We start from the raw sequence: 27922 nt of genomic DNA, 5'->3' as shown, positions 1-27922 counted from the left end.
TGTGCTGGTATCTAGGACATTTCCCCCCTTTCAAAATACCAAATGTGCTCAGGAATCCCCAAAGGCTAATGGACCTGGACTGGTCCGAGAACCCTGGATCGGTGTGCAAATAGCACCTGAACTGCATGTTCTGACAGCGTCAGGAAATTATTAGGGAAGAAATTAGCTCAGGAAAGGAAATTCCAGAACAGAAACCTCTTGACTAGCTTAGATATGGAAATATTGCTAATGTAGGGCCCACAGGGAAGACTGGATATATCGACATACACAGCTCTCCTGGAAAAGGTTTTTTTGGACTGTGCCATCCAGGCTGACCTCCATCATTTTCCACCAGAGCTTCTTTTGAATAAGATGGCATGACAAAACTATGGTTTTCATATATATAAATTAATGAACGTGTCTGGCATTTTGAAATCTCTCTGGAAGACTGCTTGCATTTCCCTTGTAATGTGTGAGGTTTTTTCCCCAATGAACTGAGTTATAATTGTTTCATCCGTTGCAGGGCAAGTTTGCATGTGAATCTAAAATCCACGACTGTGGCATTGAGTGGCAATTTGTTTGTCTGAATGAGTTGTCCAATTGCCATTTTCATATCACCCCAAAAGGGGAAATCTAAGACTCATCTAGAATATGTAAATGGACAAATCACTGAATTCCACTCATCCTTTTGTCTTCAGAAATGGAGAGCAACCATTTTTTTCCTTTCCTACAATGGATGGTGTAACCTAAAATTTGCACACCAACCCATGATCTCCAGACATTTGTCATTTCCATCTTGAGATGAAGTTGAACTACAGACCTCGTGACTACTACAAATTAAGTTTTGGGATGGTTGTCTTTCTGTCTCTAACTTCTAATTTTTGTACCAGCTAACATGAGGAAGAGTTTTGCAGAACGTGGAAGATCACATACTTTAGTTTCATTTCTGATGGTCTTAATTAAGGTATCCCCAATTGTATGACTGTAAGATAGTCACAAACTTGCCTGTCTTTGAAAAGAGGGTGTGTTAACATATCAAGATGCCTCATTCAAAAATTGTGTGCCACTGTGGAATTTGTTGTTGTTGTTGTTTCTACATCAGAGCAAAAGAACAAGTGCAAAAATTTATATCCCTAACCAAGTGTGGATGTTTTCTTACAAATATACCAATATACTAATATCTTTGTTCTCCCCACCCCCTTTAAATCTAGAATATGATAAACAATTGCAGATAATCAATTGATTTTATGTGCAGATGAATCAGGCCCCAATGGTTTGTTTGGAGTTAGGATGGTACTGTTAATCTCTCTTCTTAACCTCAACATTTTCTCTTTCCTGCCTCATCTATTGCCCCATACTTACTACTAATCAGCCCATCGGTTTCAACCATCTCCACTCAATATTCTGGATTGATTCCTCTGATTTATGGAAACAGAATCCATTGGGCTCTCTATTGATCATGCATGACTTACAGTAAAAGTTGACCCTGGTGAACTTGGGGAAAAGCTGGTACTGGGTTGATCTATGGATGACCTCTTAATTAGCACAGTGATTAAATTATGGGCATGGCTTCCAGTGATTCAGGGAACAAAGCAACATTCTTCCTTTGGCTTCAGCATGGGTTATTAGTCTGCGCAGAAAGTGTTTGGTGACACTTTTAATTAAGGCAGAAGAATGCAGAGGGGTGTGTGCCTTTCTGTCTCATCCTTGTCGAGTGCAATGTTGCTCTTTTAACTGAATTAGGATGATGACCCACTAACAACGGCCTACTTTGCCCATTCCAGGACGTAGTTATTCTCTCCCGGAAGGAAGTGTCAGGTCCTCGTCTCAATAAGCTAGACACAAATTCAAAGGAGAAGGGTGAGATGCCCAGAGCTAAGTACAGATTCCAGGAGCAACCTGGAAGAGGAAGCCATGAAGGGCTCTAAAACAAACTGTCCGATCCAGAGACAAAGAACATCTATGGTTGCAACCTCAACATATTATTATCATCACCATCACCACCCCTCCATACCTTTATTGGACAATATTCTATAGCAGTTACTTACTTAAGTGTGCTAAGTAATGTGATGTCAAAGGCTTTCATGGCCAGCATCCATAGTTTTTGTGGGGTTTTGGACTATGTAGCCATGTTGTAGAAGAGTTTATTCCTGATATTTTGCCAGCATCTGTGGCTGGCATCTTCAGAGAAACATCAGGAATAAACTCTTCTTTAACATGGCCACATACCCAAATGTACTAAGTAATGTCTCCTAGACTGATCCCCCCCCCCCCCACATGCTTGACAGAATCATCATTCGCCCATTACCAGCAGAATGGACACCTTCTCTGCATGCAACTGATGCATAGTAAAGTAGATGTTTGAAACAAAGATTCAAAATCACTTGACTCTCCAGACTAAGACGTCAGTAGTGCAGTTCATTAGACCCCCTGAAACATCTCCTTCATGCTTGCCTTTGAGGCCACAGTCAAACAGGTTCATTTTTCAGAGATTCCGATGGATCATGGGAATATGAGGCTACAACAAGAAGCATGATCCTTTAAGGAGGCATTCCTTGGCCCAAGGTGGGACCTGAAATTCTCATCTTCATTGGACTAATTCCTTTCTTGAAAATGCCAAAGATCTTGAAGCCTCTGCCATGCTAAACCATATGGTGAGTCTTTCAGTCCAATAATGGATTGTTCTAATTCTCATGTGTTTTTTGGAGACCTCCAGCCAAAGCCAGGAAATGAAAGAAGGATTGATCCCATAGCCTAGTAACAGAATCAGTGCTTTGCACACTGGCTTATTATTGTGTGGTACAATCGTCATACCAGGGTTCCTCAACCTGATATCCCCCAGTCCTTTTACACTATAAATCCTAGCAGTCCTAGTCATTAGCCATACTACTTGTGGCTGATAGGAGTTAAATCCAAAGCAATCTGGAGGGTACTAGAATGGGAAAGTCAGCTTTTGATTATCGGACTGTGATTTTGTTTTTATACTGGTCAATGATCGAATAAATTTTATTAACTATTAAAGTTGATTATTGGACTAGGATCAGTGAAATGGAAATCCAACTCTCTGTTCAGCCAGTCAATGCACTGGATAACTTTAGTCCAGCCAGTCTAACTCAGCCTAATTTGCCAGGAGTGTTGTGATAAGATCCATAAACATGGAGTAAGGCTGGAAAGTGTGCAGCTGCCAGTAAGGTAAGATAATGCTGGCTGAGGGATTCTGGGAGACATGCAACAAAACAACTCGTTCTCACTTGCTCTCTTTACACACACACACACACACACACACACACACACACTCCTGTCCAAAAGCTCACACTTTTGTTTGACAACATTCATTTTTGATTTTTAATTAGAGACTTTTAAAAATACTTTCCATGATATCTTTGTACAAGGACAGAAAATAAACAGACCTGCATTTTCCACAACAAATGAATCTCCTTCAAAGTATGGGGCAACATGGCTGACAAACACCTCATATTTAAAAAAAGAGAAAAGACTAAGAAAGAAAAGAAAAAGAGGTGTGGGGTTGTTGGTTTGTCCCTGTTGTTGTTGTTGAAAGGATTTGAAAGAGTTGGGTGGGATGGGGAAAATGACCCTCCATATCCCGCATTAAATTTTGAGGGTAGGGAAGAAAAAGGTGAATGAATTTTTAAAAGGATAACAACAACAAAAAATACTATCCTTTCAATAACCACACAGACAGTTTGCATTTTACAAGGGACATCAGGTCTACAACAGAAGACACAGCCTCCTAGAGGTTCAGGATGGATTTGTTGAAGCACCCCGACTAAAAACTGACAGTTCAGTTAGTTTAGTGCCCAAACTGGGAGGTGTTTGTTTCATGGAGTAGTCCCTCCAACTGCTTTCCAGCTGGGTTTGCAATGGTATCCATTGAAAGTTATGTATATATAAGATGACCCCTTCTCTTTCACCAACAGGGGAAGCTGCAGCTGCAATGCATGCTTTGAAGGATGTGGAGACAGAGGAAATATACAGCAAGAAAGAGAGGATTCACATTGAGAATGGTGAATGCTTTCTTCTAAAAGCTTGCAAGCTCCAAACCTTCTTGAGAAGTTCCACCAACACACCAGACCTGATTACCCTGAGAAGGGAAAAGGAGATTATCAAACCACTGACATCTCTATATGAACAACAGCCTCTAAATGTTCAATTGAAACTAACTACATAAAACTGGAAGCCATATGGCGATGCGTGTATATCTAAATTCCCCTTCAGGCTGGAGTTCTGTTAGCGACATCTACAAACATCAATTTCTCTTATGCATGAGGATGTCTTTTCTCAGGCACTGCAGGAGTTGGTGTTCCCTTCATTTTTATCAAGTGTCTGAAGTCATTGCCTCTAATTTACAGAAAAACTCCTGCATGATCTTAATTGCTTTGCAGATAGTAGCCAGGCTTGGAGAAGCACCTGGCTACATGGCCACAACCAAACACAAAATTTCTGAGATCTGTTGGGAGCCTCCAAGGTTATCAGCACAACTGTGTTCATTTTGCATCTGGTTTTGAGACAAACCCAGGCCCTGAGCATGTCCGCTTGCCACAAAGCATGGAATGGCCATGTGGAACAGGTTCATGGATTTCAGTAAGTTGGTGGGAGGACATATATCTCAGAGTAGGGCGGATCCCCATGTGGATATTTACACCATGCCAAAGGGACATAGGATTGCACCTCCTGCCCAGTGAAAATGTTTGGACATGTTTGTCACATGCAGAATAGCAGAACAAATTTGTGCAAGTAGTGCCATTTGCATGCAACTTATCTAAGTGCTGGGACCAAACATGTTTTGGATTTCAGATTTTGGGGGATTTTGGAGTGAGTGTGTGTGTGTGTGTGTGTGTGTGTGTGTGTGTGTATGAATATGATGAGATATCCTGGAAACGGAACCCAAGTCTAAACATGAAAATAATTTATGTTTCATATTCGCGTAGCCTGAAGGTAATTGTATACATAACATTTTAAACAAATTTTTGCATGAAACAAAATGTGTGCACACTGAACCATCAGAAAGCAAAGGTGTCACTATCTCAGCCACCCATATGGACAGTTTGGGATTTTGGAGGATATCAGAACTCCAGATAAGGGAGATTCAACCTGTATGTGTACCTGTGTACATACACATCTGGTAGCACATGCAGTATGCAGCATCATGAATGGTTATTGAGGTGGTCCCACCCCCTCAAAACAGTTTCTCTCTATTCCCTATGTCCATGTTTTTGTCACTATCCCTCCAGATATTTAGGGACTGCGACTCCCATCATCCCCATCCTGTAGGGGATTGGATCTCATCAGGAATGATGGGAGTTGGAGATTTTTGTGTAGATTTTCAAGGACTCACCTTTCTCACCTCTTCAGCACCGGCCTGAACGCCGTCCTCAATTTCTCTTTATGCTGACTGAGACAAACTTCATTCATATGATCTTGAGAGGCTCTCAGCCCTCTCCCAAACCCTGTTGCAGCAAAGACAAATGAACACACAAAAATGGTTTAAGGGGTTATGTTTCGTCTACAGGAATCTTTTTCTCAAGCCGTCTTAGCATTTGATAGAAAAAAGACTAAATAATGGAGGCTGATGGTTCCCTCTCAGTGAAGCCATGAAACCACTCTAGAGTTTGGCCTAAACTTTATAGGAACAATCCTAAGTTCAAAATAATAGCCTATGCATATGGGTTCGACTCCTTGGATGATCCCTTTGATGTTTGGACTAATTGACATAGAAGCCATCAATCTGTGTACATGGATGTTCTTTGGTCCAGTTCTTTCCTCAATGAAGCATCCTTCAGCACAAAAATTAATGGAAATGGGGAGGCAATGATCACCCTTTCCCACTCCTATCCAAAAATATACCACCTCTAGTTCAAATTTTGGATGGGTAACAGGCAGTTGGTGACCATCAACTCCCTCCTTCTCTCAGGAGAGCTGTTCTTTCTATAAGTCTAGAGTGGGAAACCTGAAGTCCTGGAGCCAAGCATGGTCTGCTCTCTTTTCCCATCCTCATCACTGTTAAGGAAAAAGCAACATGGGATATACAGTGACTGAAATAAAACATGTATGTGAGAGTCAGGATGACTCAGCAAAAGCAATTAGAAGCCACACAGGTGTAAAAGGTAATGTAATTAGCAAGTCCTAAATGCCAAGGACAGAAATGCAAAGTGGATAATTGAACACACCTGAGAATTGTTAAGTGGACAAGGTGAGATGATGGAATCATTAATTGTGGGTTGAACCAAGAGAACCAATGAAAATGGATGTACACGCCCACTGGGTGGAAACTGACAAGAGTGGGTGGTGTTTTCCAAGGGCTATAATAATTGCTATGAATCCCACTGTATTTTGTGGGTAGTAGTAGTGGGTAGTAGTGGTTAGTAAAGAGGAGTATTGGAGTTGTGTTGGATAGTTTTGGAGCTGTATATAGTAGAATAAAGTAGATCTTTTATATAAGACTACTGAGTTGTCTGGTGTCTTGGGTGAAGATACAAGAGCCAGCTGGATCCTGAAGAAGTGTGAAGACTTCTGTGGAAGCAAGAGTGAGAAGGCTTGGAGAGTTTGTCAGGGTCTTCAGCCTATTCTCTGTAACTCTGCTGCTTTAGAGCAAAGCTTTAATCACTGGCCAAAACTGGTCAGCGCCGGTGCGTAACAAGGTGGTGAGTTCGAGCCAGAGGTGAAGAGCTACAACTCCCATCATCCCTGACAATCACACCATCATTTGATGGTCTCTCAGTACCTTTCTTTCCTCCCATTGTAAAAAGCTGAAATGCTTTTCCAAAGGTTTCCTTACTGGCAGCAAAAAAGGAAGCTAATGTATGGTAGAATTTTTGCCCGGTCCCTTTCCTTTCATCCCAACTAGTATGGAATGACTCTCTGCCCAAATATATCTGAAGGCTGAAGGAGCTGTCCAACCTTGCCATATGGGAAACTCCATACAGGACATCATTGGATCCAACTCATCCATTTGTGCACCGTGGCTTCTTTGAACCTGCTTCTATAGCAGTGGTGGTAGTGAATGCTTCTGCAATGCAATGGCAGGTGGTGGCTTCCATGTCAGTGGGACAGTGAATTTTCTCCAGAGTTTAATCCAGCACCTTGGATAGTTCCTTTAGCTCAAACGTGAAACTGGTTTCCCAATTCCACTGCCATGGGAGCAACCAGCCATGATGACTACTCTACATGGGATGTGATGAGATCATTCCAGGTTTTTAGAGGCACTGATGCAGGGAATGACTATCTGTCTCAAAAATAAAAACTGGGCATCTTGCCTCTGCGTGGTCCTCTGAACTTTCTTCTTTATCACCAGGATGCAGCTTCCTCCAATGATTTGGACTAGATTCTTATAGCAGGGATAGCCATCTGTCTCAGATGGACAAAATGACCCTCCTGAGGTTTTTAATTTTTTTAAAGAAATGCAACTCCCAGCAGCCCTGATCTGTACAGTCAAAAGGTGAGACATGCTGGTAGTTGCAATCCAGCAACATCTAGAAGGCCAGACTTTGTCCATATCTGATCTGAAGCTGCTCCTGAAACACCCCTTAGCATACCTTTGGCCCCATTCTAACAACAGAGTGCCAATGGCAGAAAAGAACAGCATGTCTGGGAAAGGAGAAATTAGAACTCAGAATTGCAGGTTGACAGCTCTCATGATTGAGCTCTTTCTCTTTGCCCTTCGAAAGACAACCCAGAAAGAAAAGAACTCAAGGATGAAGTCTATTTAGTAGCCTCAGAATGCTGTTTGTTGCAAAAGAACAACAACAAAATTATTTCTAACCTAGCCTAAGAACCTTATTAGGTGTACATCTAACTCCCATTACTTACATCCAACTAGCCTGAAGAAGAAGAGCCCTCCCTCCGGTCCATCTGCCTTGGTCCAGGCCTCAGAGGGAGAGAAGAATGCTGGACCTGATTCCCTCCCTCCCTCCCTCACCATTCCCTTCTCCTTTTGTGTCGTGTCTTTTAGATTGTAAGCCTGTGGGCAGGGAACTGTCTGTTATCCCCTCTATTGTAAACCGCTTGGATTCCCAGTGATTGGGCGGTATATAAATAAAACCTATTATTATTATTATTATAGATAACAGTAAGGGATTATGGGTGTTCAAATATCATAAACTGTGTCAGCCAAATGTTATATAGCTTGCATGGACCTACAGCAGGACCGTCCATGTGTTTATTATCTCTTTCACTATCTTTATTAAAACTAATGACAAAAAGAAAGAAAGAAAGAAAGAAAGAAAGAAAGAATATTATTGCCATGTGCTTCAGTTCCTACTCGAGGGGGGAAATTGTTTTCTTTTCTTCAAAGCAGCTTAAGAAAAAGGAAGCTGCAATGTCATTAAAAACATTACTGTTTTGTTAGTCACTCTAATAAATATATACTGTTAAGCAATTAACCACATTCTTCTGGGATCTGGAATCTATTTGTCTGACGTCTTGTTTGATGCTTTGAAATAATCTATGTATATCTGTCATATTATGCATGCATGTGTGTATGTGAATCTGAACACACACACATTAGAGAGAGAAAAAGAGTTATGTGTCTTCAAGCCAACTTTTGGGAAAATTTGTTCAGATAAGATTTGCCTCTTGCCTATATTCCTGCTGTATTCTTCTCCAAAGGGAAGCAGAAATTCAAGGCATGATCCAGCTAAAGCTAAGCCCTTTTCAATTCCTAGTAATTTTAGTGGGAGAATTAAACATGGGTTTAACATTCAGTGGGATAATTCCAAACCCATGTATAATTCTTCCACTGAAACTAATGGTGATTCTGGGTGGAGAGTTCCTTGTGCAACCAGCCAAAAAAGCTGTGAGTCATGGCTTGGGAAAGTTCCTTTCTGAACTACAAGTCCCAATAGCTGGGGGATTTGGGGAGTTGGAGTCCAAAAGGTTTTTCGCAAGCTATGTGAACCTATTCCATCTTTTCCTCCTTGGTGATTTTGTTGTTGTTGTTGCAAGAAAAAAAGTAAAGGCTAAGGAAATATTATAGCATTACAGAATATGGGAATTAGGAGAGCTAGAAGGAGTCCCATTTGATCTTTATCTGCCTTACAGCTCAACTCGAAATGCATCTACTTATAAGTAAGTCTCTCTGGTTAAAAGGGGCTTCTTCTAGGTCATCGAAAGTTGCCATCTACCAATAAATACATTGAAATTATCAATTATCCTATTTATTGTTGGTGGAGGAGGGATTTGGGGGGTATTATGAAGTGTCATTCATTTGGCGACATGAGAGTCAGTGAGGTGCAATGTAATTTTTAGAGCAGGGATGGGAATCATGCAGAGGCAATGCACACAATGGCTGCCCAAAATGGCAACTGCATGTCCTGCAGCCCCCTGAAAGAGGTAAAAATGCAGTGGGGCAGGGCCCAAGCTCCAGTGTATAGACATCCCTGGTTAAGACTGGGGAGATGGGGCTTGACATCCCCACCTAGGCATGAAACTCACTAAGTGATATTGATCTAATTGTTTAGCACAGCCTTGTCGACCTCACAAGGTTGTCGTGACAAAGCAATGCGGAGGAAGACCAGGTTGCAGCAGCTTCCCTGTCTAGGGAGTGATGAATCTTCTCTGGGCTTTAGTACAACTTTAAAAGCATGGTCCAAAATATTGAACTTTGTATCTTTCCCCAGTAATTTCAGCACCTTAGATAGTTTCTTTGGCACGTTACAGACCGCCGAATTGTGGCGGTCTCCTGCCGCCGCTGCTTGCAGCATCCGGGAGCCGCAGCGGCCAAACCGCATGGGTCCCGGACGCTCTGAGGAAGGAGCGTGGAAATCGCACTCCTTCCTGGGCCCTGGAAAAGACGTCGCGAGGTGCTAGTCGCGCACTCGTGGCATCACTTCCGGGGCGCAACGTACGGATGCACAGCATCCGCTACGTCAATATGGCAGCGCCCGTATGAACAGGGCGCCGCCATTTGTTACGGACTAAGTCCGTAATAGGAGTAGGGGCATCTAGAAGAGACACCCCTTTTTCAAACTGGGACGTCCTCAGGATGTCCCTAATGGCGGTCTGTAACCTGCCTATGTTTCAACTAAAACTCAGAGTTGATTTACTCCACGTTGGTATGGAAATGGCCAACTACCACTAAACCATGTATGGGAGCTTGAATTTATTGAAAGAAACGAGGGCTATCTATGTCATAAATAAATATATAATGCAGCCCTGGTTAATGTCTTTATGTACACCTTCTACTAAGTTAGTTCTTTCCTTTCTTTCTTTCTTTCTTTCTTTCTTTCTTTCTTTCTTTCTTTCTCTCTCACTTACTCTTGCACAGGTAATATTGGGACAACTGATAGCTCCCAGATTAGCAGAGCAGTAAATCAATCCCAGTTATTATCTAGCTTTAATGGAGCTGCCCAGGATGTGGAACCTAGTTAGGTTTCAACACCATGGAGAGTTTTATTTTTATTTATGTATTTCAAGGATTTATATCCCGCCTTGCTCCCGTAATAGGATTCAATGGAGAACTCTTTTAATCCCTGGATGAAAACTTGGCATGGACTCACTGCACACTGGAGCATGGACCTGCCACTCCTAAGATTGCCTTTTAACACACAATATATTGTCATGGCACCTTAAGAGTCATTTTACTATGACATGATACTACACCACTCTAGTCACATCTGGATGGAAGAAACACTTGATGGTCAAAGGAAATGATCTGGCTACATTCCCAAATCAAGATCATCCACACAAGATATCAGCCAGTGCTTATAAGAGGATGAACAATTGCATTCACCTTGCCATTGGGTGTATCTACACTGTAGAAATAACACAGTTTGATACCACTTTAATTGCCATACCTCTATCCTATAGAATCCTGGGAGTTGTAGTTTGTTTAGGCACCAGCACTCTTTGGCAAAGAAGGCTAAAGACCTTGTAAAGCCACATATCCCAAGATTTCATGGGATGGAGCTACAGCACTTAAAGTGGTGTCAAACAACATTGTTTCTATGGTGTAGACACATCCAAAATAGTTCCTCTACCTTGAAAAAAAAAGTCATATGCCATTTGAAACAACATAAAAACTGAGGCTCATGGTAAGAGTACTGGAGTAAGGTGTGGGAATTTTTTTAGTTATCATCTCAATTAAGCCAAGATGTTTTGTAGGATGATCTTAGGCCAGTCGCTATCTCTCAGCTCAAGCTCTCTGAAAAGCTTGTGAGAATAAAAATGGACAAGAGGAGCGTATAAACTGACTCTAAATTCCTTGAATGGAAGGCAGGATATAAAAGCACTCATAAAAGAGGGATGTAATTGTTCTCTAAGTTTCTTCTCAATGGAAGCAGTGTGGGATTTTAGTAATTTTCTTCCCACTGCAAGAAAGTCTTTCAAAACCATGCTGTTTTCATAGCCTTTTTGCAATTTCAGACCTATTCTGTGAAAAATTCACACACGGTTGCTTTGCATAGAAAACAGCATTTTCTTGGCAGAAAATAATATTTCTGCAGAGAAATATCACATTCCACAGAAAATATGTTGTTTCCTGTGCAATAATAATAATAATAATAATAATAATAATAATAATCCTGCAAAGAAAGTGCTGTTTCCTATGCAATTCACCTACACGTGAATTTTGTGCATGATAAGTACTCAATTACAGCACTTTCTGCATAGGAAACTTTTTCCCCCTTGGGCAAGAAATAACACTTCTGTGTAGAAATTTTACTTCCTTCACAGAAAAAGTTGTTTTCTCAAACAACCAACAACCAAAAACCAACAACCAAGTGTGGATTTTGTACTGAATTAGTCCTGAACCTCTAAGATTCTCATCCTCCCAGGATTCTTCTCATCAAACTTTCTTGACAGTCTTTCAACTATTATTTCCATCCCTACTCAGTGATGTTTTATTATTCAAATGCCCGACATGTTTCAGTCTATTAATATTTTGAGGCCTTTGTCAGCAGGCAAAGAAAGACGAAGAGCAATGGTACAATGTGCATTGCAATGGAGACTGCAGAAACCTATCCAAAGAGAAGCATCTGCAGAAATGTCTGATGAAATGTCTCTAATACACCTTCCTGCAAGATTCTCTGTGTGTCTGTGTACATACATTTAATGATATATAATACTCTCTCACATACACACACAAGCACAAACACACACATATAAGGAAAGTTATCAGTTTTATTTTGTCTATTAGAGCTGTTGCTGCAATATGTTGGTTGCATTCAGGAATGGAGTTGGTCAATAGTACTGACAACCAGAATATCAGCAACACCTTCAAGCCATATAATTCATAACGTATCATTCGTAACCTCCTCTTCTCTCATTCTCATTCTCTATTACACACACACACTTGCACACATACATGTATCTGCTAGTAAGTTGTTTTGGAGATAGTTTCATCAGACGTTGCCGCCGATAGATTTTTCTCTATCATTCAGTACCATTATTTGAACAACTTTGCACTTTGTGATATTTGCATACCTTTATTTATTCACTGCTCTTTATTTTTTAATGTCCCCCAGAAGTAGGCTTGAAAATATTGCTATGCCAGGCATTTTAATAATGAAAGATCACTACATAGCATCCTTGCAGTTGCATGTTCTCCTGGTTTTTGTTTGTCTGTTTTCATTTTCAGAATATAAATATAACAACTAAAAAAACAAAACAACCCTGGTGCTAAAGCAACATCAAAAGAAGATGTAAAATCAAACGGTAAAATCAAAGGGTAATAAAAGGAATCTTGTCTTCTAACAAAACAAGGCAAAATGGTAAATGTCATTGTCCCTTGCATACAAAACATACCTTCTCTAGACCTTGACACATTTTAATGCCATAATAATATTTAACAAAGAGGGGACAATAAAATAAATAATGCTTGTTAAAATTAAAGGAAAGGAAGGGAACTTCTTTCAGAGTTTGCCTTGACCTTAGGGCAATAGTTACTTTGATCTAAGACCCTCATATTTCTGCAAAAGCTGGAATTCTAACACAATCTCATACATGATTACTCAGAATTATGTTCACCTCTGTCCAATATAACTTAGGTATTATACATAGGATTTCAGCCTCTGTGGGTCCCAATACCAAATTTGGAGCTGAAATGAATTTGGAAGAAATGAAGATCACAAGGATCCTTCTTTTAAACTGCTTCCTCCTTCAAAAAAAAGTCGCAAAGCATGAAGAAAACATCAGAAAATGTATAAAAACCCTACCATCTCCCAATCTCACCTGGGGGAAAGAAATGTTTTGCTATCATCCATTTTTTTAATGCATGTGTGTGAGAGAGAGACAAAATAAAGAAAGCAAAGATTGACCACTCTAGTCCTATTCAGATGTTCTAGTTCTGTCATTTAATAAATACATGTGAAGAAGTACGCTGGCCCACCTCCAGACCAACCTCTACCTGATGGAAATGATGCCCAGGGGGATGTAATTTAATATGGTTTCTCCTGTTCATAAATCCAGGAAAACCACAATTGGAAAAGTTTGGCTTAAGTCGGTTTCAAAGGGGCACTCAAGTGAATCCGTTCCACAACAGCAAAGAATTTGGGGGAACTAGTGGCAGCTTTAAGACTAAAAGATTCATGTGAGTTGTATATATATTATGAGGTTGAAGGCTTTCATGGTTGGCATCCATAGTTATCTGTGGGTTTTTCGGACTATGTGGCCATGTTCTAGAAGAATTCCTGACGTTTTGCCAGCATCTGTGGCTGGCATCTTCAGAGAATGGCATCTTCATTCTCTGAAGATGCCAGCCACAGATGCTGGCGAAATGTCAGGAATAAACTCTTCTAGAACATGGCCACATAGCCTGAAAAACCCACAAAAAAACTATATATTTTTTTGGTTGGTTGTGGGTATTTAACTGAAAACAAACTATGGTGCGGTACAGAGCACCAAAAAGAGGCGCCTCCTTGGCGCCTTTTTTTGCTCCACAGGAGCACCACAGCAACCAAATTGTGCAGCGCTGCTGCAGAGCAAAAAAGGAGCGCCTGGAAGCATCTCCTTTTTGTGGCGCTGCTGCAATGTCACAAAGCACCAGAGATGGCACAATGATGTCACAGCTGTGCTGCCCCGTTTGGAAGTGGTGCAGCTGCAACGTCATCTGGTGGGTGCGCCACAACTGTGGTGCCTCCATGACGTGTGAGGGTTGCCAGGTGTGTGGGCGCTCCGCCCATCAGGCAAACCTTGCATGTGATGAGGGCGCCACAAAGGCCCATCCGTTCCGGGCCTATAGGACTACCCACTTTGGGTTTTGGCCCTGGCTGTGACTGGCATGTGACTTCCCAACTTCAGTAATGAGGAGTCCCTTAGACGGAAAAAAGGTTCCATCACACATGCATCAGTTTAAGCTATAAAGCACTGGATTGGCTACCCACATGTTTAATGCTGGTGGCCAAACACTGATCAGCAAGACCTACAGTGCAATAATAATAATAATAATAATAATAATAATAATAATAATGATGATGATGATGGAGGATATGGAGAACAAAAATTAACAAAATTAATAAAATAAAAAATAGCCAATATGTTAAATAGCTAGAATGCTATTTAGAATGTTTGAATATGAAATAAGGAGAAAGGACTGTTCTTATGACAGATAACCAAATAGGTCAGAGACATCTTTTCATGATTTTTTCATGACATCTCAGGCTTGTTTATGGTCCAAATTGGTGTCTAGATAGATGTCTGCAATTATCTAAAATAACGAATGCTGGAATGCCATGCTGGGACAGTAAGTGAAAACAGTTCTGAGAAGGGGGATAGATGGGCATCCACATGGGTTTCGAAATGTATACATTTCTGTTACCAATGAATGAACAAAATGTGTCCATGTTTAAATTCTATGCACCAATCAATGTATATCTTGGAAGTTCTTTGTTTGAATATCTATAAAAGAGGTAGATCATTTGTTGTTCTGGATTTTTAGGAAAGTATTTCTCTGAAGCCAGACGGCTAATAAAATTTTCCGACTTTCTTGACTTCTGGCTCTCCCTGATTGTTTCCTGGAATATTTGCAATATAATAACAATTTTCTGAAAAGTACCCTTCAGGTTTTAAAGGCAACCTAGGACAGGGAGTCTTGGAGATGTCTCATCCACATGGTTGCCATGGATTGAGATTGGCTCGAGAGTAGCTAACAACAACAACAAAAGTCTGTTCCTCCTCTCCCCCAATACACACACAATAAACCTGTAGACTGGATCAGTGGGAACACAATTCTGGGAACATGAACATATCTTCACTAGTGAGTAACACAGAATGCATGACAGCTGACACCTGACTGAAGATAGTGCTGTTAGGCCTCATGTTTAATTCTTCCTCCCCCATACATATAATGTCTCACAATGGCTTTCCCCTGTAATATCATCACAGTTTCTACATGCTCTGTCATACCTCAAGCTCATCACAGTTCACTGCATCCTGAAAATTATCTGGGAAACATATGGATTCACCATACTTTCTGACATGTCACAAATGAAATTCAGAACAAATCTGGCCAAACAACACTGAGGTGTGATCAAGACGAAGAAAGATATTAATGAGGAAGAACATGCAAGCTAAAAGAGAAGCTTCAGCAGTTTACTTTTTCATGAACCTACTGGGATGGGTAAGAGTCTGTCCCTCTTCTATTCTCTCCTCTTCTCCCATCTGATGGTTTATCTGAGTTCAAACAATGTTGACATTTTGAACTCAATTTGCAACAATTGAAGGAAGTTGAGGACAAAGGGGGGAAGAAGGGGAGGAAAGAGAGACTGGGACATTTTAAAAGTAGATGAAAATTGGATGAAAGAGGATTAATGGAGATAGCTGGAAGGTGTGGATTCACATGTAGCCATTGTGAAGTGGCCAGGTCACCAGAATTTCATGCTAGGGTTACATTTTTGTTTCTGTGTTTCATGTATCAACTTTCTGATGATATTGATCACTTGCCTGACTATTCTGACATGTTATATTTTCCATCACTTGGACTAATCCACACCTCAAAACAGTTGTGTGTGTATGTGTGTGGTGAGTGGGTGGGTGGGTGGTGTTAGCCAGCCACCATCTTGGTAGTGAACCACTGCAAATGCAGTTGATTCACTCTTAGTATATAAAGAAGTTGAAGGAAACTTCTGAGTCACTTGGCCACCTCAAAATAGTTGTGTGAATCTACCTAATGGCCAAAGATCTGTTGAAATATATTGTCCTCATTCATGTTTCAGAATTCACAGAAGAGGTTAACTGGGTTTCCTTCTAAGGGAGAAAGTTTGGGGGCAGAAAGTTGATGGCAATGATGGAGTTTTGCAAACCAAGTGAACTTCCTTTTAACAAACACAGCTCTACTTTTGGGTAAGGAAAGACAGGGCAATTTGCAGAAGGGTAGCTACCTTCAGCTCCGGTTGCATATTGACAGGTCTCCCCCAGCATGGGGTATGAAGCATAGTTTAGCGAGATGGACTGCAGGTTGAAAGTTGAATTCTTAAAGATCTTGGCTGGCTGTGCCAACTCTTCCAAGGCTTTGTCATGGATGGGCTGAGTCCTCACAAGGCCTCCTAGTGGCCTCCCCTCGCTGCACTGTCCACCGGCCCCAGGTAGCCTTCCCCTGAGCACCAAACAGTCAGGGCTTTCTGTCCTTTGGGCAGAATTGCTGGTGGGTCCCACAATGACGTTGGCCCCTGCAGTATGGGCTAATGACCAGATCCTGGGTTTTTCTGGAGCTTCGTAAGGTTGGACTTGACTTCCAAGGCTGCCCACCAAGGCGGCTCCCTTATGGCCAAGAAAATCCCCTGTAACCGTAGAGTCCACCTTGGCACAGGGAAAGGCATGGAAATGGCCAGATGGGGTCAAGTTGCAGCTGGTTTTCTGAGACTCAGCCAAGGTGTTGCTGCTGATGAGGAGGGCTTCTTGCTGTGGATGCTTTAGCTCAGAGACTGCCTTGATCTCTGGAACCTCTTCTTCCATATCCTCTAGATCACTCAGTCGTAACTCCTTTTCTTCTTTGCAGCTTTTAGGATCTGTATTTCAGAATAAAACCCAGAAGGGACAGATTGAGTATAAACAAGAAGGAAGGTAAGTTCATTGCAAGCAGGCCTTGTGCAAGTATCTTTGGGGTTTTATGTGATTAGTGCAGAATAGAAACAGTACTACTAGTAGCAAGTACTACTATTAAAAAGGAGTACTGGTAATAATGTATTGATTTTCTGTTTTTTCCAGCCATGATATGTCAACTAAATTCTATGCTAGATGAGAGATGCAAGATAAATATGCTAAATAAGCACATTACTCTCACAATATGCCATATGTGTTAGGATTCCATTATCACCCCTCTTTTAAATAGTGGGAGTCATAATGGTAAAGAGGAGAACACCTTTATTAAGATGTATTCTACCTTAGTTTACTGGCAGTTGCAGGTAAAATAGACAAGGTTTCATGGGAGATCTGATCTGTGATAAGATGGTTGGAGTATGGGCAGATTCACATAAAAACACCCATCTTTATTTATTGTCCCAGTGGAAGAAGATGCAATTCTTCCTTAATTCTGTAAGAAGTAATTTCTGCAATTTTGCCTGCTGTGATATAAAGTCTTCGAAAACCACACAGTTTTTGAAGGCTATTTGCAGTTCAGTATTTATTCTACACAAAATTCACAGATAGCATATTTCTAATCAGAAATATTACATACAGGATATGCTGTTTCCTTTTGCAGGAAATACTGTTTTCTGTGTAAAGAAAAAGAAAAATATCTATAGGAGTAACCAATAAGATGCAAGCCATGGCATGCCATTGGGTACTGCTGTTTTCCATGCTTGTTTGTGGGATCCCTGGAGAGATCTAGATACCCATCAAGTGGGGTACAGAACGCAAGACTAGGAGGACCTTTGAGCTAATTCAGCTGGGCTCCTGTGACCACTGTTTTCTATTGTTGAGGGAAGGAAAAATAAAATAACATTGATCTCATTACTTCCCACTCATACCTTTGTCTTCAGTTTCACTGCCACAGTCTTCTCCATTCCTTCTACTATCCTCTCTCCTCTCTTCTCCTGCTTTATTTTTGGGAGACCAGGTCATCTTGTTCTCCTTCTTGAGTCGCCGCCGGGCATTGGCAAACCAAGTGGAGACCTGAGTGAGGGTCATCTTGGTGATGATGGCCAGCATGATCTTCTCCCCTTTGGTCGGGTAGGGGTTCTTCCGGTGTTCATACAGCCATGTCTTCAGAGTGCTGGTGGTCTCTCGGGTGGCATTCTTGCGTCTGGCTGAGCTGCTGAAATCCACCGTTCCATACCTGGTGGAGAGATACCACTAAATTGGAATAACCCACTTTGCCAGGCAAGCTGTATACCTGTTTAATTTTCAGTTTTTAGAATAAACAAGAATTCTGTATAACACGGAAGCTGCTCCCAGATCAAAAAAGGCATTAAGCCCATAAGTGCAGCGTGGTCCTTTCCTTAATCAGAGTTAAGCCATACTATGATCAGTCAGGTTTACTGTCTTGTAAGACCATTTCTGAGCTAAGACTGCAATCCTCAACATCAGACATGGGCAACTTTAGGGAATGGGCAATGGCCGATTTCCCCTCTCAGATCCCTCCAGAGCAAGCCCAAAGACCTCTTCTTCTCTGCTTCTCTGCAGTCCCTCTCAAAATGGTGGCAGGAAGTGAAGGTGTGTTACTTTCTGTCACTATTTTGAGAAGGACTGCAGAGGAAAATGGTGGTATTTGGGGACAGAACCTACTTCTGGGGTATTTTTGGAGGTGGGGGAAGGAGGCATGGGAAGGAGTTCCTGCATGGTTTGGGGACAAAAAATCACCCCAAAAATGCATTTATTGTTTTTGAAATGGAGGTTCTTTGCATCATTTCTGCAATGCAGATGCAGCCTTAGGCTGGATGCTACCATCCTTTGCAACTGTGGAAATAAGCCATTGAGCCATGGCCATTAAAGCAGAGATAAACTGCATTTCTGCAGTGCCGATGCACTCCTAGAATGGTCATGTCACTCTTTGCAACTGTGGAAACAAGCCCTTGAGCCATAGCAATTAAAGTGGTACCAAATGGCATCATTTCTACGGTGCGGATGCAGCACCTAGAATGACAACCCCACTCTTTTGCAAGTGTGGAAATAAACCAGTGAGCCATGGCAGTTAAAGCAGTACCAAACTACATCATTTCTGCAATGCAGATGGAGATGCATCCCTAGATGGAAGCTGCCTTCCTTTGCAACTGTGAAAATAATCCACTGAGTCATGGAAGTTAAAGCGATACCAAGCGGCATAATTTCTGCAATGCAGATGGAGCCCTGGAATTGTAGTTTCACTCTTAGTAACTGTGGAAACAAGGCCTTGAACCATGGCAATTAAAGTGGTACCAAACTGCATCATTTCTGTGGTGTGGATGCAACACCTAGAATGACAGCTCCACTCCTTCGCAAGTGTGGAAATAATTCATTGAACCATGGCAGTTAAAGCAGTACCAAATGGCATCATTTCTGCAAAGTGGATCCAGCACTTAGAATGATAACTCCACTCCTTTGCAGCTGTGGCAATAAGCCATTGATCCATGGAAATTAAAGTGGTACCAAACTGCATCATTTCTGCAATGTGGATGCAGCACCTAGAATGGAAACTGCACCCCTTTGCAGCAGGCAGAGGCAATAAAGGACCTCAACTGGGGAGGACTCTTCCCTATCCACTCCTCTTCTTTGAGTGTAATGAAGTGAAAGCATGACACGTGTCTGCGCATGCACATGGAGGAAATGCCACAAGTCGGAAAGGCTCAAAAGAGCTGTTACCTGTCATACTGGTATTGCCCAAAGGTGGGCTCATAGGTGTAGTAAGCAGCTGCTGTGGGCTGCGCAATCCCCGCATGCAAAGCAGAAGAGCCCTCCTTGATCTCGTACTGGGAGTTCTGTAAAAGAGATTCAAAAGACTTTTTGGTTCTTTTTCCCCTTCCAGATTTACAAAGAGAAAGCCTCTCATCTGCCTCCTCTGTTCCCCGCCACAATGCCATTCTACCCTCCCAACACACAGCCCTGACTTGCTGCCACACTGCAGGATTCATCCAGATTGAGACTGCTTTAACTGCTAGGACTCCATCCTATGGGATTTGCACTTTTGTTGGATCCCCAGAGCGCTCTGGACAGCTCACAAAAGGAGGAAACCCAGAATTCCATAGTCTTGCACCCTGGCAATTCAAAAGGTGTTAAATTGCATTCATTTTATTTCTCCAAACTTTGCTTTCTCTCCCTTTGGCTGCATCTGCACTGCAGAATTGATCCAGGTTGACATGGCATTAACTACCATGGTGCTATAATTTCTGGCAGAGAAGGCTAAATTGATAAAGCCCAGAATTCTATAGCATTGCACTGTGGCAGTTAAAGCGGTGTCAAACTGCATTCATCCTACAGTGTAGATGCAGCACTATGCCAAACTCCTTTTTCCCCCCTTTGACATTGGAGTCCCCAATCAGGACTAACAACTAAATGGACTCCCAGATAAGTAAATAGGGCTATGGCTACAAACACAATCCTATGCACACTTCTCTGTGTATGTGTTATGTGCCTTCTGCAGGTTTACTGTGTTTGTGTTGGGGGCAGGAGGAACAGTCATGTTGTTGTTGTTGTTGTTGTTGTTGTTGTTGTTGTTGTGTGCCTTCCAGTTGTTATGGTGACCCTAAAACAATCCTGCCACTGGGTTTTCTTGGCAAGATATGTTCAGAGGGGGTTTGGACTGTACCTCCTTTTGAGGCTGAGAGAGTGTGACTTGACCAAGTCCACCAAACCCTGATCTCCAGATTCCTAGTCTAACACCACTTATGGCCCCATACCTCCCTGAGTAAATTCCAGGTGAATTCACAGGGACCTCAGGAAAACTTGGGCAAAAGTTCCTCTTTTTTTGGCATCACAGCATAATGTGGGCTGGAGGATTCTGGGGATTGTTATGGGAGAAAAGGATCCCCACCCCACACACTATGCCTTGAGCAGATGAACAGACATCCACACATTTGGAGGTCAGTTGGGATTTTTGCTTTTTATGAGACTTTACACATCTGCAGGGTGTAAAGGTGAGCACCTAAATACACTTCCTAAAAAGTAAAGTTTATTTGCTTCAGAGCAGACATAGATTCAGATATAGACAGAAACATATAAACATGCATACACACACACTATCTATCTATCTATCTATCTATCTATCTATCTATCTATCTATCATATATATATATACACACACACACAGTCTCATATTTATATCCATACACACACATATCTATATAAAACACAACTCATGCATATATATATATATATATATATATATGCATGCACACATACACACCTATATAAAACACATAATCATATATATATATATATATATATATATACACACACACACACATACACACACTCATATATATATGCAGCACACATGCACACATCTATATAAAACACACACACTCATACACACACACTCATATATATATATATATATATATACACACACACTCATTATATGCATACACACAATCTATATAAAACACACACACTCATATACACATACACACACGTATATATACACACACACACTCATATATATATATATACATACACACACATATATAAACACACACACACACACACATAAACACATACACATAAACATATGAACATAGATGTTTGCTTGGGTTGAAGAGAGAGGCAGCATGGTTTGAGTGTTGGACCAGGACACTGGGAGACCTAGGTTCAAATCCCTGCTTAGAGTAAGGCACACAACAACAGCAGCAGCAGATACTATACAATACTGCTATCCTGATGTTTACTCCTTTCATTATAGCCTTCCTTCCTTCTTTTCCCCACCATTCCCAGTCATGCAATATAGGTTATAAACTGCTTCGTGGCAGAGAATAGACTCCCCACTCCTACCTTTTTCATTATTATTTTTCTTTTAAAGAAAAAAATATTGATTGGCAAAATTCTTTGCAGAACAGGAGTAGAGAGGAGAGGCTACTGAGTCATGCATTGTTGAGTCTGAAATCTTTTTATACTCCCTTCTCTAGACCTTATTCCTATACAGTTTAGTAGGGCTTACTTCTGAGTAGACATGACTAGGATGTTGGTATAGTATTCAGGAAGGTGGGGATTGGTGGTATGGTGGAGTCTCCTTCTTTGGAGGTTTTTCAACAGAGGCTATTGGGGGGGGGGGGTGCTTTGACTGGATCTTCCTGCATGGCAGCAGGGGTTTGGATTGGATGACCTTTCGGGATTTCTTCTAACTCTAGGATTCTAGTATTCAATGAAATGATACCCCCCCCCCCTTTGAATATCTCAAGGGATTGTTGAGGTTGGAGCAAGCTTGTTTTCTGCTGCTCCAGAGACTAAGGCATGGAGCCATGGATTCAACCTGCAAGAAAGGAGGTTCCACTTAAATATTAGGAAGAACTTCCTGGCAGTAAGAGCTATTCAGTAGGAGTGGTGGCATCTTCTTCTTTGGGGGTCTTTCGCCAGAGGCTGTCGGGGCTGCTCTGGTCGTGTCTTCCTGTTGCACTGGATGACCTTTGGGGTCTCTTCCAACTCTGGGGTTCTAGTTGGATTCAATGATATGATTCCGCCCCCCTCTTTAAATAGCTGAAAAGATGTCATGTTGAGGCTGGAGCAAGCTTGTTTTCTGCTGCTCTAGAGAGATGGACCTAAAAGTTAAGAAGAACCTCCAGACAACAGGAGTGGTGGAGTCTACTTTGGAGGAGTTATTGGGGGTGCTTTGATTGTGTCTTCCTCTTGGATTGAGTGACCTTTGGGGGGGGGGTCTCTTCCAATTATATGATATCCCCTCTTTGAGTATCTGAAGGGATGTCATGTTGAAGCTTGTTTTCTGCTGCTCCAGAGACTAAGGCATGGAGCCATGGATTCAAGCTACAGGAAAAAAGCTTCCACCTAAATATTAAGAACTTGCTGACAATAGGAGTGATGGAGATCTCCTTCTTTGGAGGTCTTTGACCAGAAGCTATTGAGCTATTGGGGTGCTTTGGTTGCGTCTTCCTGTTGGACTGGATGACCCTTGGGTTGTTGTTTGTTTTTTTTTTTACCAATGATATGATAGTCTCCCCTTTGAATATCTGGAAGGATGTCATGTTGAGGCTGGAGCAAACTTATTTTCAGCTGCTCCAGAGACTAAGAGGTTCCACCTGAATGTAAAGAAGAACCTCCTGATAACAAGACCTTCTTTGGAGGTCTTTGACCAGGGGCTGCTTTGGTTGTCCCTTCCTATTGGACTAGGTGATCTTTGGGGGTCTCTTCCAATTACAGGATGCTCAAGAGAGGGCCACTCTGACTGGCTTGGGCCTTGCCATGGGGCTTTGGCAGGGGTCTGCCGGGGGTCCCATTCACTCACCAGGGTGGTATAGAGAGCGGAGGGCTCTGCGGCGCCGTAAGGAAGGTAGTTGGCGTAGCCTTGGCTGGCGGCGGCGGCGGCAGCTGCGTAAGGGCCCCCGTACATCCCCAGCAGGCGGTTCTCGTAGGAAGGGCAGCAGAAGGGAGCCGCCTGCGAAGAGGAGCCCGAGGAAGAGGAGGAGGAGGAGGCATCGGAGGCCGAGCGCGGGACCGAGTCGCAACAAGTGGCGCTGGAGCTGGCCGAGACGAAGAACTGGAAGGGCAGAAGGGGAAAGGGTTAGCAAAAAGGAAGCAAGGAAAAAGAAAAGGAGAGAGAGGGAGGGGAAGGAAGGAAGGAAGGAAGGAAGGAAGGAAGGAAGGAAGGAAGGAAGGAGAGAGAGAGAGAGAGAGAGAGAAAAGGAAGGAAGGAAGGAAAGCAGAGAAAAGGAAAGAAGGAGGGAGGGAGGGAGGGAGGGAGGGAGGGAGGGAGGGAAAAGGAAGGAAGGAAGAGAGAGAGAGAAGGAAGATAGAAAGATAGAGGAATAAGGAAAGGAAGAAAGAGAGAGAAGGAATGAAATAAAGGAAGGAAAGAGAGAGAGAGAGAAAGGAAGGAAGGGACAGAGAAAGAAAGAGAGAGAGGAAAGAGAAAAATAAAGAAGGAAAGGAAAGAAGCGAGAGGAAGGAAGAGAGAAAAATAAAGATAGAAGGAAGGAGAAGGAAGGAAGGCAGGAAGGAAGGAGAGAGAGAGAGAGAGAAGAAGAAGAAGAAGAAGAAGAAGAAGAAGAAGAAGAAGAAGAAGAAGAAGAAGAAGAGTGAGGAGAGGCTGGGTTCACACTGCAGAAATAATCCACTTTCACACTGCTTTAACAGCCATGGCTTCCTGCTATGGAATCCTAGGATCTGGAGTTTATTGTGGCACCAAAGCTCTCTGACAGAGAAAGCTAAAGATCTCACAAAGCAACAATTCCCAGGATTCCATAGCCTTGTGCCATGGCAGTTAAGGAAGTGTCAAAAAGTGGGCTATTTCTGCAGTGCAGGTGCAGCCTCTGGGAGAAAAAGAAGTGTGCTAAGTTAGTAGCTGGATTGCAAAGTGGGCAAAGTGAGCCGCTTTGATTGTCTTGTAACAGAAAAGCAGGATATAAATAAAAGTTTTATTATTTATTTATTTATTTATTTATAAAATCTGGCCCTCCGAAGCTGCTTTTGGAGGTCCTCTTCAAAATCTCTATACCCACCTGTTTCTGGGCCCCCAACATGAGGATGGATTGCTGCTCTTGGAAGCCTCTGGGTGGAATAATTTGCCCCAGTAGGTTGCTAGGCCTGTATGTTCTCTTTACCATACACATAAAATGAAATAATATTTTTGAGATCCAGAGAATGTTGCTGTCATTTGACTATGCCCAAAGGGTACCAGTCATACAAGTGGCCTTTGAACTAGCTCAGTTGCCCACTCTGGCATATAAAATAGGGGGCAGATTGTTGTTTGCTGTGTGCCTTCAAGTCGTTTCCAACTTATGGTGACCCTAAGGTGAACCTATTGTGGGGTTTCCTTGGCAAGATTTCTTCTGAAGGGATTTGCCATCCTTTGAGGCTGAGAGAGTGTGACTCATCTAAGGTCTACCCAGTGGGTTTTCATGGCCAAGAGTCATAGTGCAAAGTTCAAATCACTACACCACATTTCAAGGGATATTAAACTGCATTTCATTTGGGCATAGTTAAATTGATAACTATTGGTAAAGAGGAAGGTAGGAGGAGGAAGACCAGGACATTTTTTCTCCTAGGCTTGGTGAAGAACCAGTTGACCAAGGATGGAGATGGGCATTATATCTGGCATGGTCTTCTAGGCAAGGAAATGAAATAGCCATTCTAGCAAAATGGATGGAACAGAACAGTCAAAGAAAAGGAGAGAAAGAAGGCTGGTGAAAGGCTGGGGAAAGGGTTGTTGTTGTTTTTGCAAGGCATGACAAAATGAAACCTCCAAGAGAACACACACAAAAACCAGATCGCACCCTCCTGATCTCTCTGAATGGAAGAAGAAATAGTAGAAGAAGAAGGGGGGGGGGGAATGCCATCTTTGCAAATTTAACAGACATCACCTCTTCTACCAACTATCAGGTGGACAGGGCCCCCAACCTTTTTTAAGGTGTGGAAAGCTCAACGTTTGTTGTTATTACTTTTGCCTATGTGCAAAGGACATCCCATCCATCCATCCTCACTGAAGAAACCTGAAATGTGAAGACTAGGATCTCAGAGATGCCTTCCCAGTATCTGGTGTCACTTACTCCCAAGTAAGCCTACCTAGGATAGATCACACAGGCCACCTCCTTTCTTCCTGGGAGGACTGGCTTAATATTTCCCATGCAAAGGGAACTTGTAGCGCCTTGCAGGCTAACTGTGCCCAAGAATCTGCAGCCTAAACTGGCCCCTAGGCTTGGTCTACTTCCTCAGTTGCATGTCAAATATTTCCTAGTGCTTGATCCTTTTAAGACCTTCCTGATCAATAATTTAGGTGCCCCAACTCCATGGGACTCTTGGAGGTCTAGTTTTGGCAGATCATTTTTGAGGGGATGGTGGTGGTCTACTTTTGCCAGATCCTTCTTGGGGATCTAGTTTTACCAGATCATTCTTGGGAGGGGGTCTAGTTTTGACAGATCATTCTTGGGGATCTAGCTTTCTTGTGGCATCCCTAAAAGCGTTGGGGCGGATGAGTGTGGGAAAGGAGAGCAAGTAGGCGGTTTAGGAAGGATGCAATTAAAATCAACCCACGCAGAATATTTTCCCCCTTTCCAAAGAACCAAAAGAGCAAAGGAGAAAGTAACTTCCACAAGGAAGAGAGAAGGTGGGCTGCTGCATGAACTCAGGTGCACAGAAAGACTCCCAGCAGGAAATAAATTATGGATCCGGGTTTCAGCAGCCAAACCAGGGGCAGCTTTGCAGTCTGCCGCGCTATATAAGATAGTAAATATTAGATGGCATTTACTGTCTTTTCGGGGAATCTCTCCAACTCTTGCCCACAGAGGAGGAAAGGGAACCAATAAATAGGGCGAAAGAGGATTCATAGTGGGTTAAACTGGGATCAAGCAGAGAGAACCCCCAGAAGCTGCCCATTTCATGTTGGACTGAGACTATTTACTCAAGAGTTCAGCCCCATTGCAAACCGGGATTTACCCCCAAGTAAAGTGTGCCTAGTAGGGTCTCCAGCACATGGTACTATAAATAGGTCTACTTTGCAAGTGCAAATGCCTTCGGATCGCTACAAGAGCTGATGCGTCCAAAGTTTGATTTTCAAGTTCAAGGAAAGGAGAGAGGAAAGCAAACAAGCAAACAAACCAAAAAAAACCTCATCCATCCAAGCAAAAACTCCTAAAATACACCAATCTTGTAATCTCCCAGCAAGAAAACCCTCTAAAGAGATTTTTAATTTTGGAAAGCAAAAGCAGATTTGCAGAAAAGGAGGAACGTCAGGATCTCTTTTTTGCAATCCCAACACGTGAATTTGCAGCCAAGAATAGGCGTGTGAATCAAAACATCAGGCTCACAGTCCTTCTGCATGCTTCCTTGGGCGTCAATGCCATTGGAGAGAGGGGGGGGGGAGTCTTACTCTTGAGTAAACAGGGAGTACAACCCCAGGCTCCACAACCCAGACCCGCAAAAACCCATTCCCTGAAAGGCGCACTCCTTCAAACCGTGCGTAAAAGTGCGCCGACTGTCAAGCAAGACAGGACAAAAATAAAGATATATATTTATTCCTTTTCAAGGAGAGGGCTCCCACCTTGAAACTGACCCCCCCAACTCCACCCCACCCCACCCCAAAACCCAAGCCTTCCCATTAAAAGAAAGAAAAAGGAAAGAAGAAGAAGTGATGAATGTCTCTCCACTTACCTGAGAAGATGTGCTGTAAGGGTACCCAAGCTGCGAAAAAGACATCCTTGCTTGCCAGCGGTTTGTTTTGCAGGGATTTATTATTATTATTGGAGAAGGGGGGTGCTTGAGGGAGAGAGTTGGGAAGAAGAAGAGAGCCCCCCTTTTTTCTTTCCCCTCCCCAGATCTTAATATGCCCCCCTTCTTGCCCGATCCACCTCCTCACACCTCCATTCCCACGTTATAATTTATTATGGGGAAGGATGGAATGCCTTGGCTTGCATCTCTCCCCCCCCCCTTTCACCAGATGAGCGTCAATGGGGAGATCATGGCAAGGAGGAGGAGGAGGAAGATCGCCCTGATCCAAGCCCCCCCAGGCTCCCCAAAGCCCCCCATCCTGAAGGAGCCAGAGAGGGAGGGAGGGAGGGAGGAAGGAAGGAAGGAAGGAAGGAAGGAAGGAAGGAGTGGGAGATCCTGGAAGGAAAGCTAGCCAAGCTGGAGGAAGAGACCTAGGAGAGTCCACCAAGGGGAGGGGAAAATCTTTCTCTTCCGAGGGGGAAAAGAGTTGCCTTGGAAAAAAGGAGGAGGTTGTGGGGAAGGAGTTGGTGCTGGAAGGGAAGGGGGAGCACCAAGGAAAGGGGTCTAGATGGAGTTAAGGTGGGGAAGCTTGTGATTTCCCGACGGTGGTGCTCTGTGGAGGCGGTGGGCTTGCTGCGTTTGGAGGAATGGTTGTGGGATTTGTTCCCCCTTCCCCTTATTATTATTATTATTATTATTATTATTATTA

The 27922-nt window shown here is 42.6% G+C and overlaps 1 protein-coding gene across 1 annotated transcript; it reads right to left on the bottom strand.

Moving 5' to 3' along the window:
• Positions 1-3341: 3341 nt before the first annotated feature.
• On the bottom strand, positions 3342-27275 carry IRX6 (iroquois homeobox 6). Its single transcript, XM_089540661.1, has 7 exons — positions 27157-27275; positions 23297-23548; positions 19708-19823; positions 17898-18205; positions 16311-16937; positions 5336-5447; positions 3342-4081 (listed from the first exon to the last, which is right to left on the bottom strand). The coding sequence occupies exons 1-6, from the start codon at positions 27199-27201 to the stop codon at positions 5341-5343; spliced, it is 1455 nt and encodes a 484-aa protein (XP_089396787.1). The 5' UTR covers positions 27202-27275; the 3' UTR covers positions 3342-4081; positions 5336-5340.
• Between the last annotated feature and the right edge of the window lie 647 nt (positions 27276-27922).

Source organism: Sceloporus occidentalis, unplaced genomic scaffold, assembly GCF_023333645.1.
Source record: "Sceloporus occidentalis isolate IW3139 unplaced genomic scaffold, rSceOcc1.0.p SCAF_10, whole genome shotgun sequence".
Classification (NCBI taxonomy): domain Eukaryota; kingdom Metazoa; phylum Chordata; class Lepidosauria; order Squamata; family Phrynosomatidae; genus Sceloporus; species Sceloporus occidentalis.
Note: the sequence above shows the minus strand (reverse complement) of the source record. Positions and strands in the feature narration are given on the sequence as shown.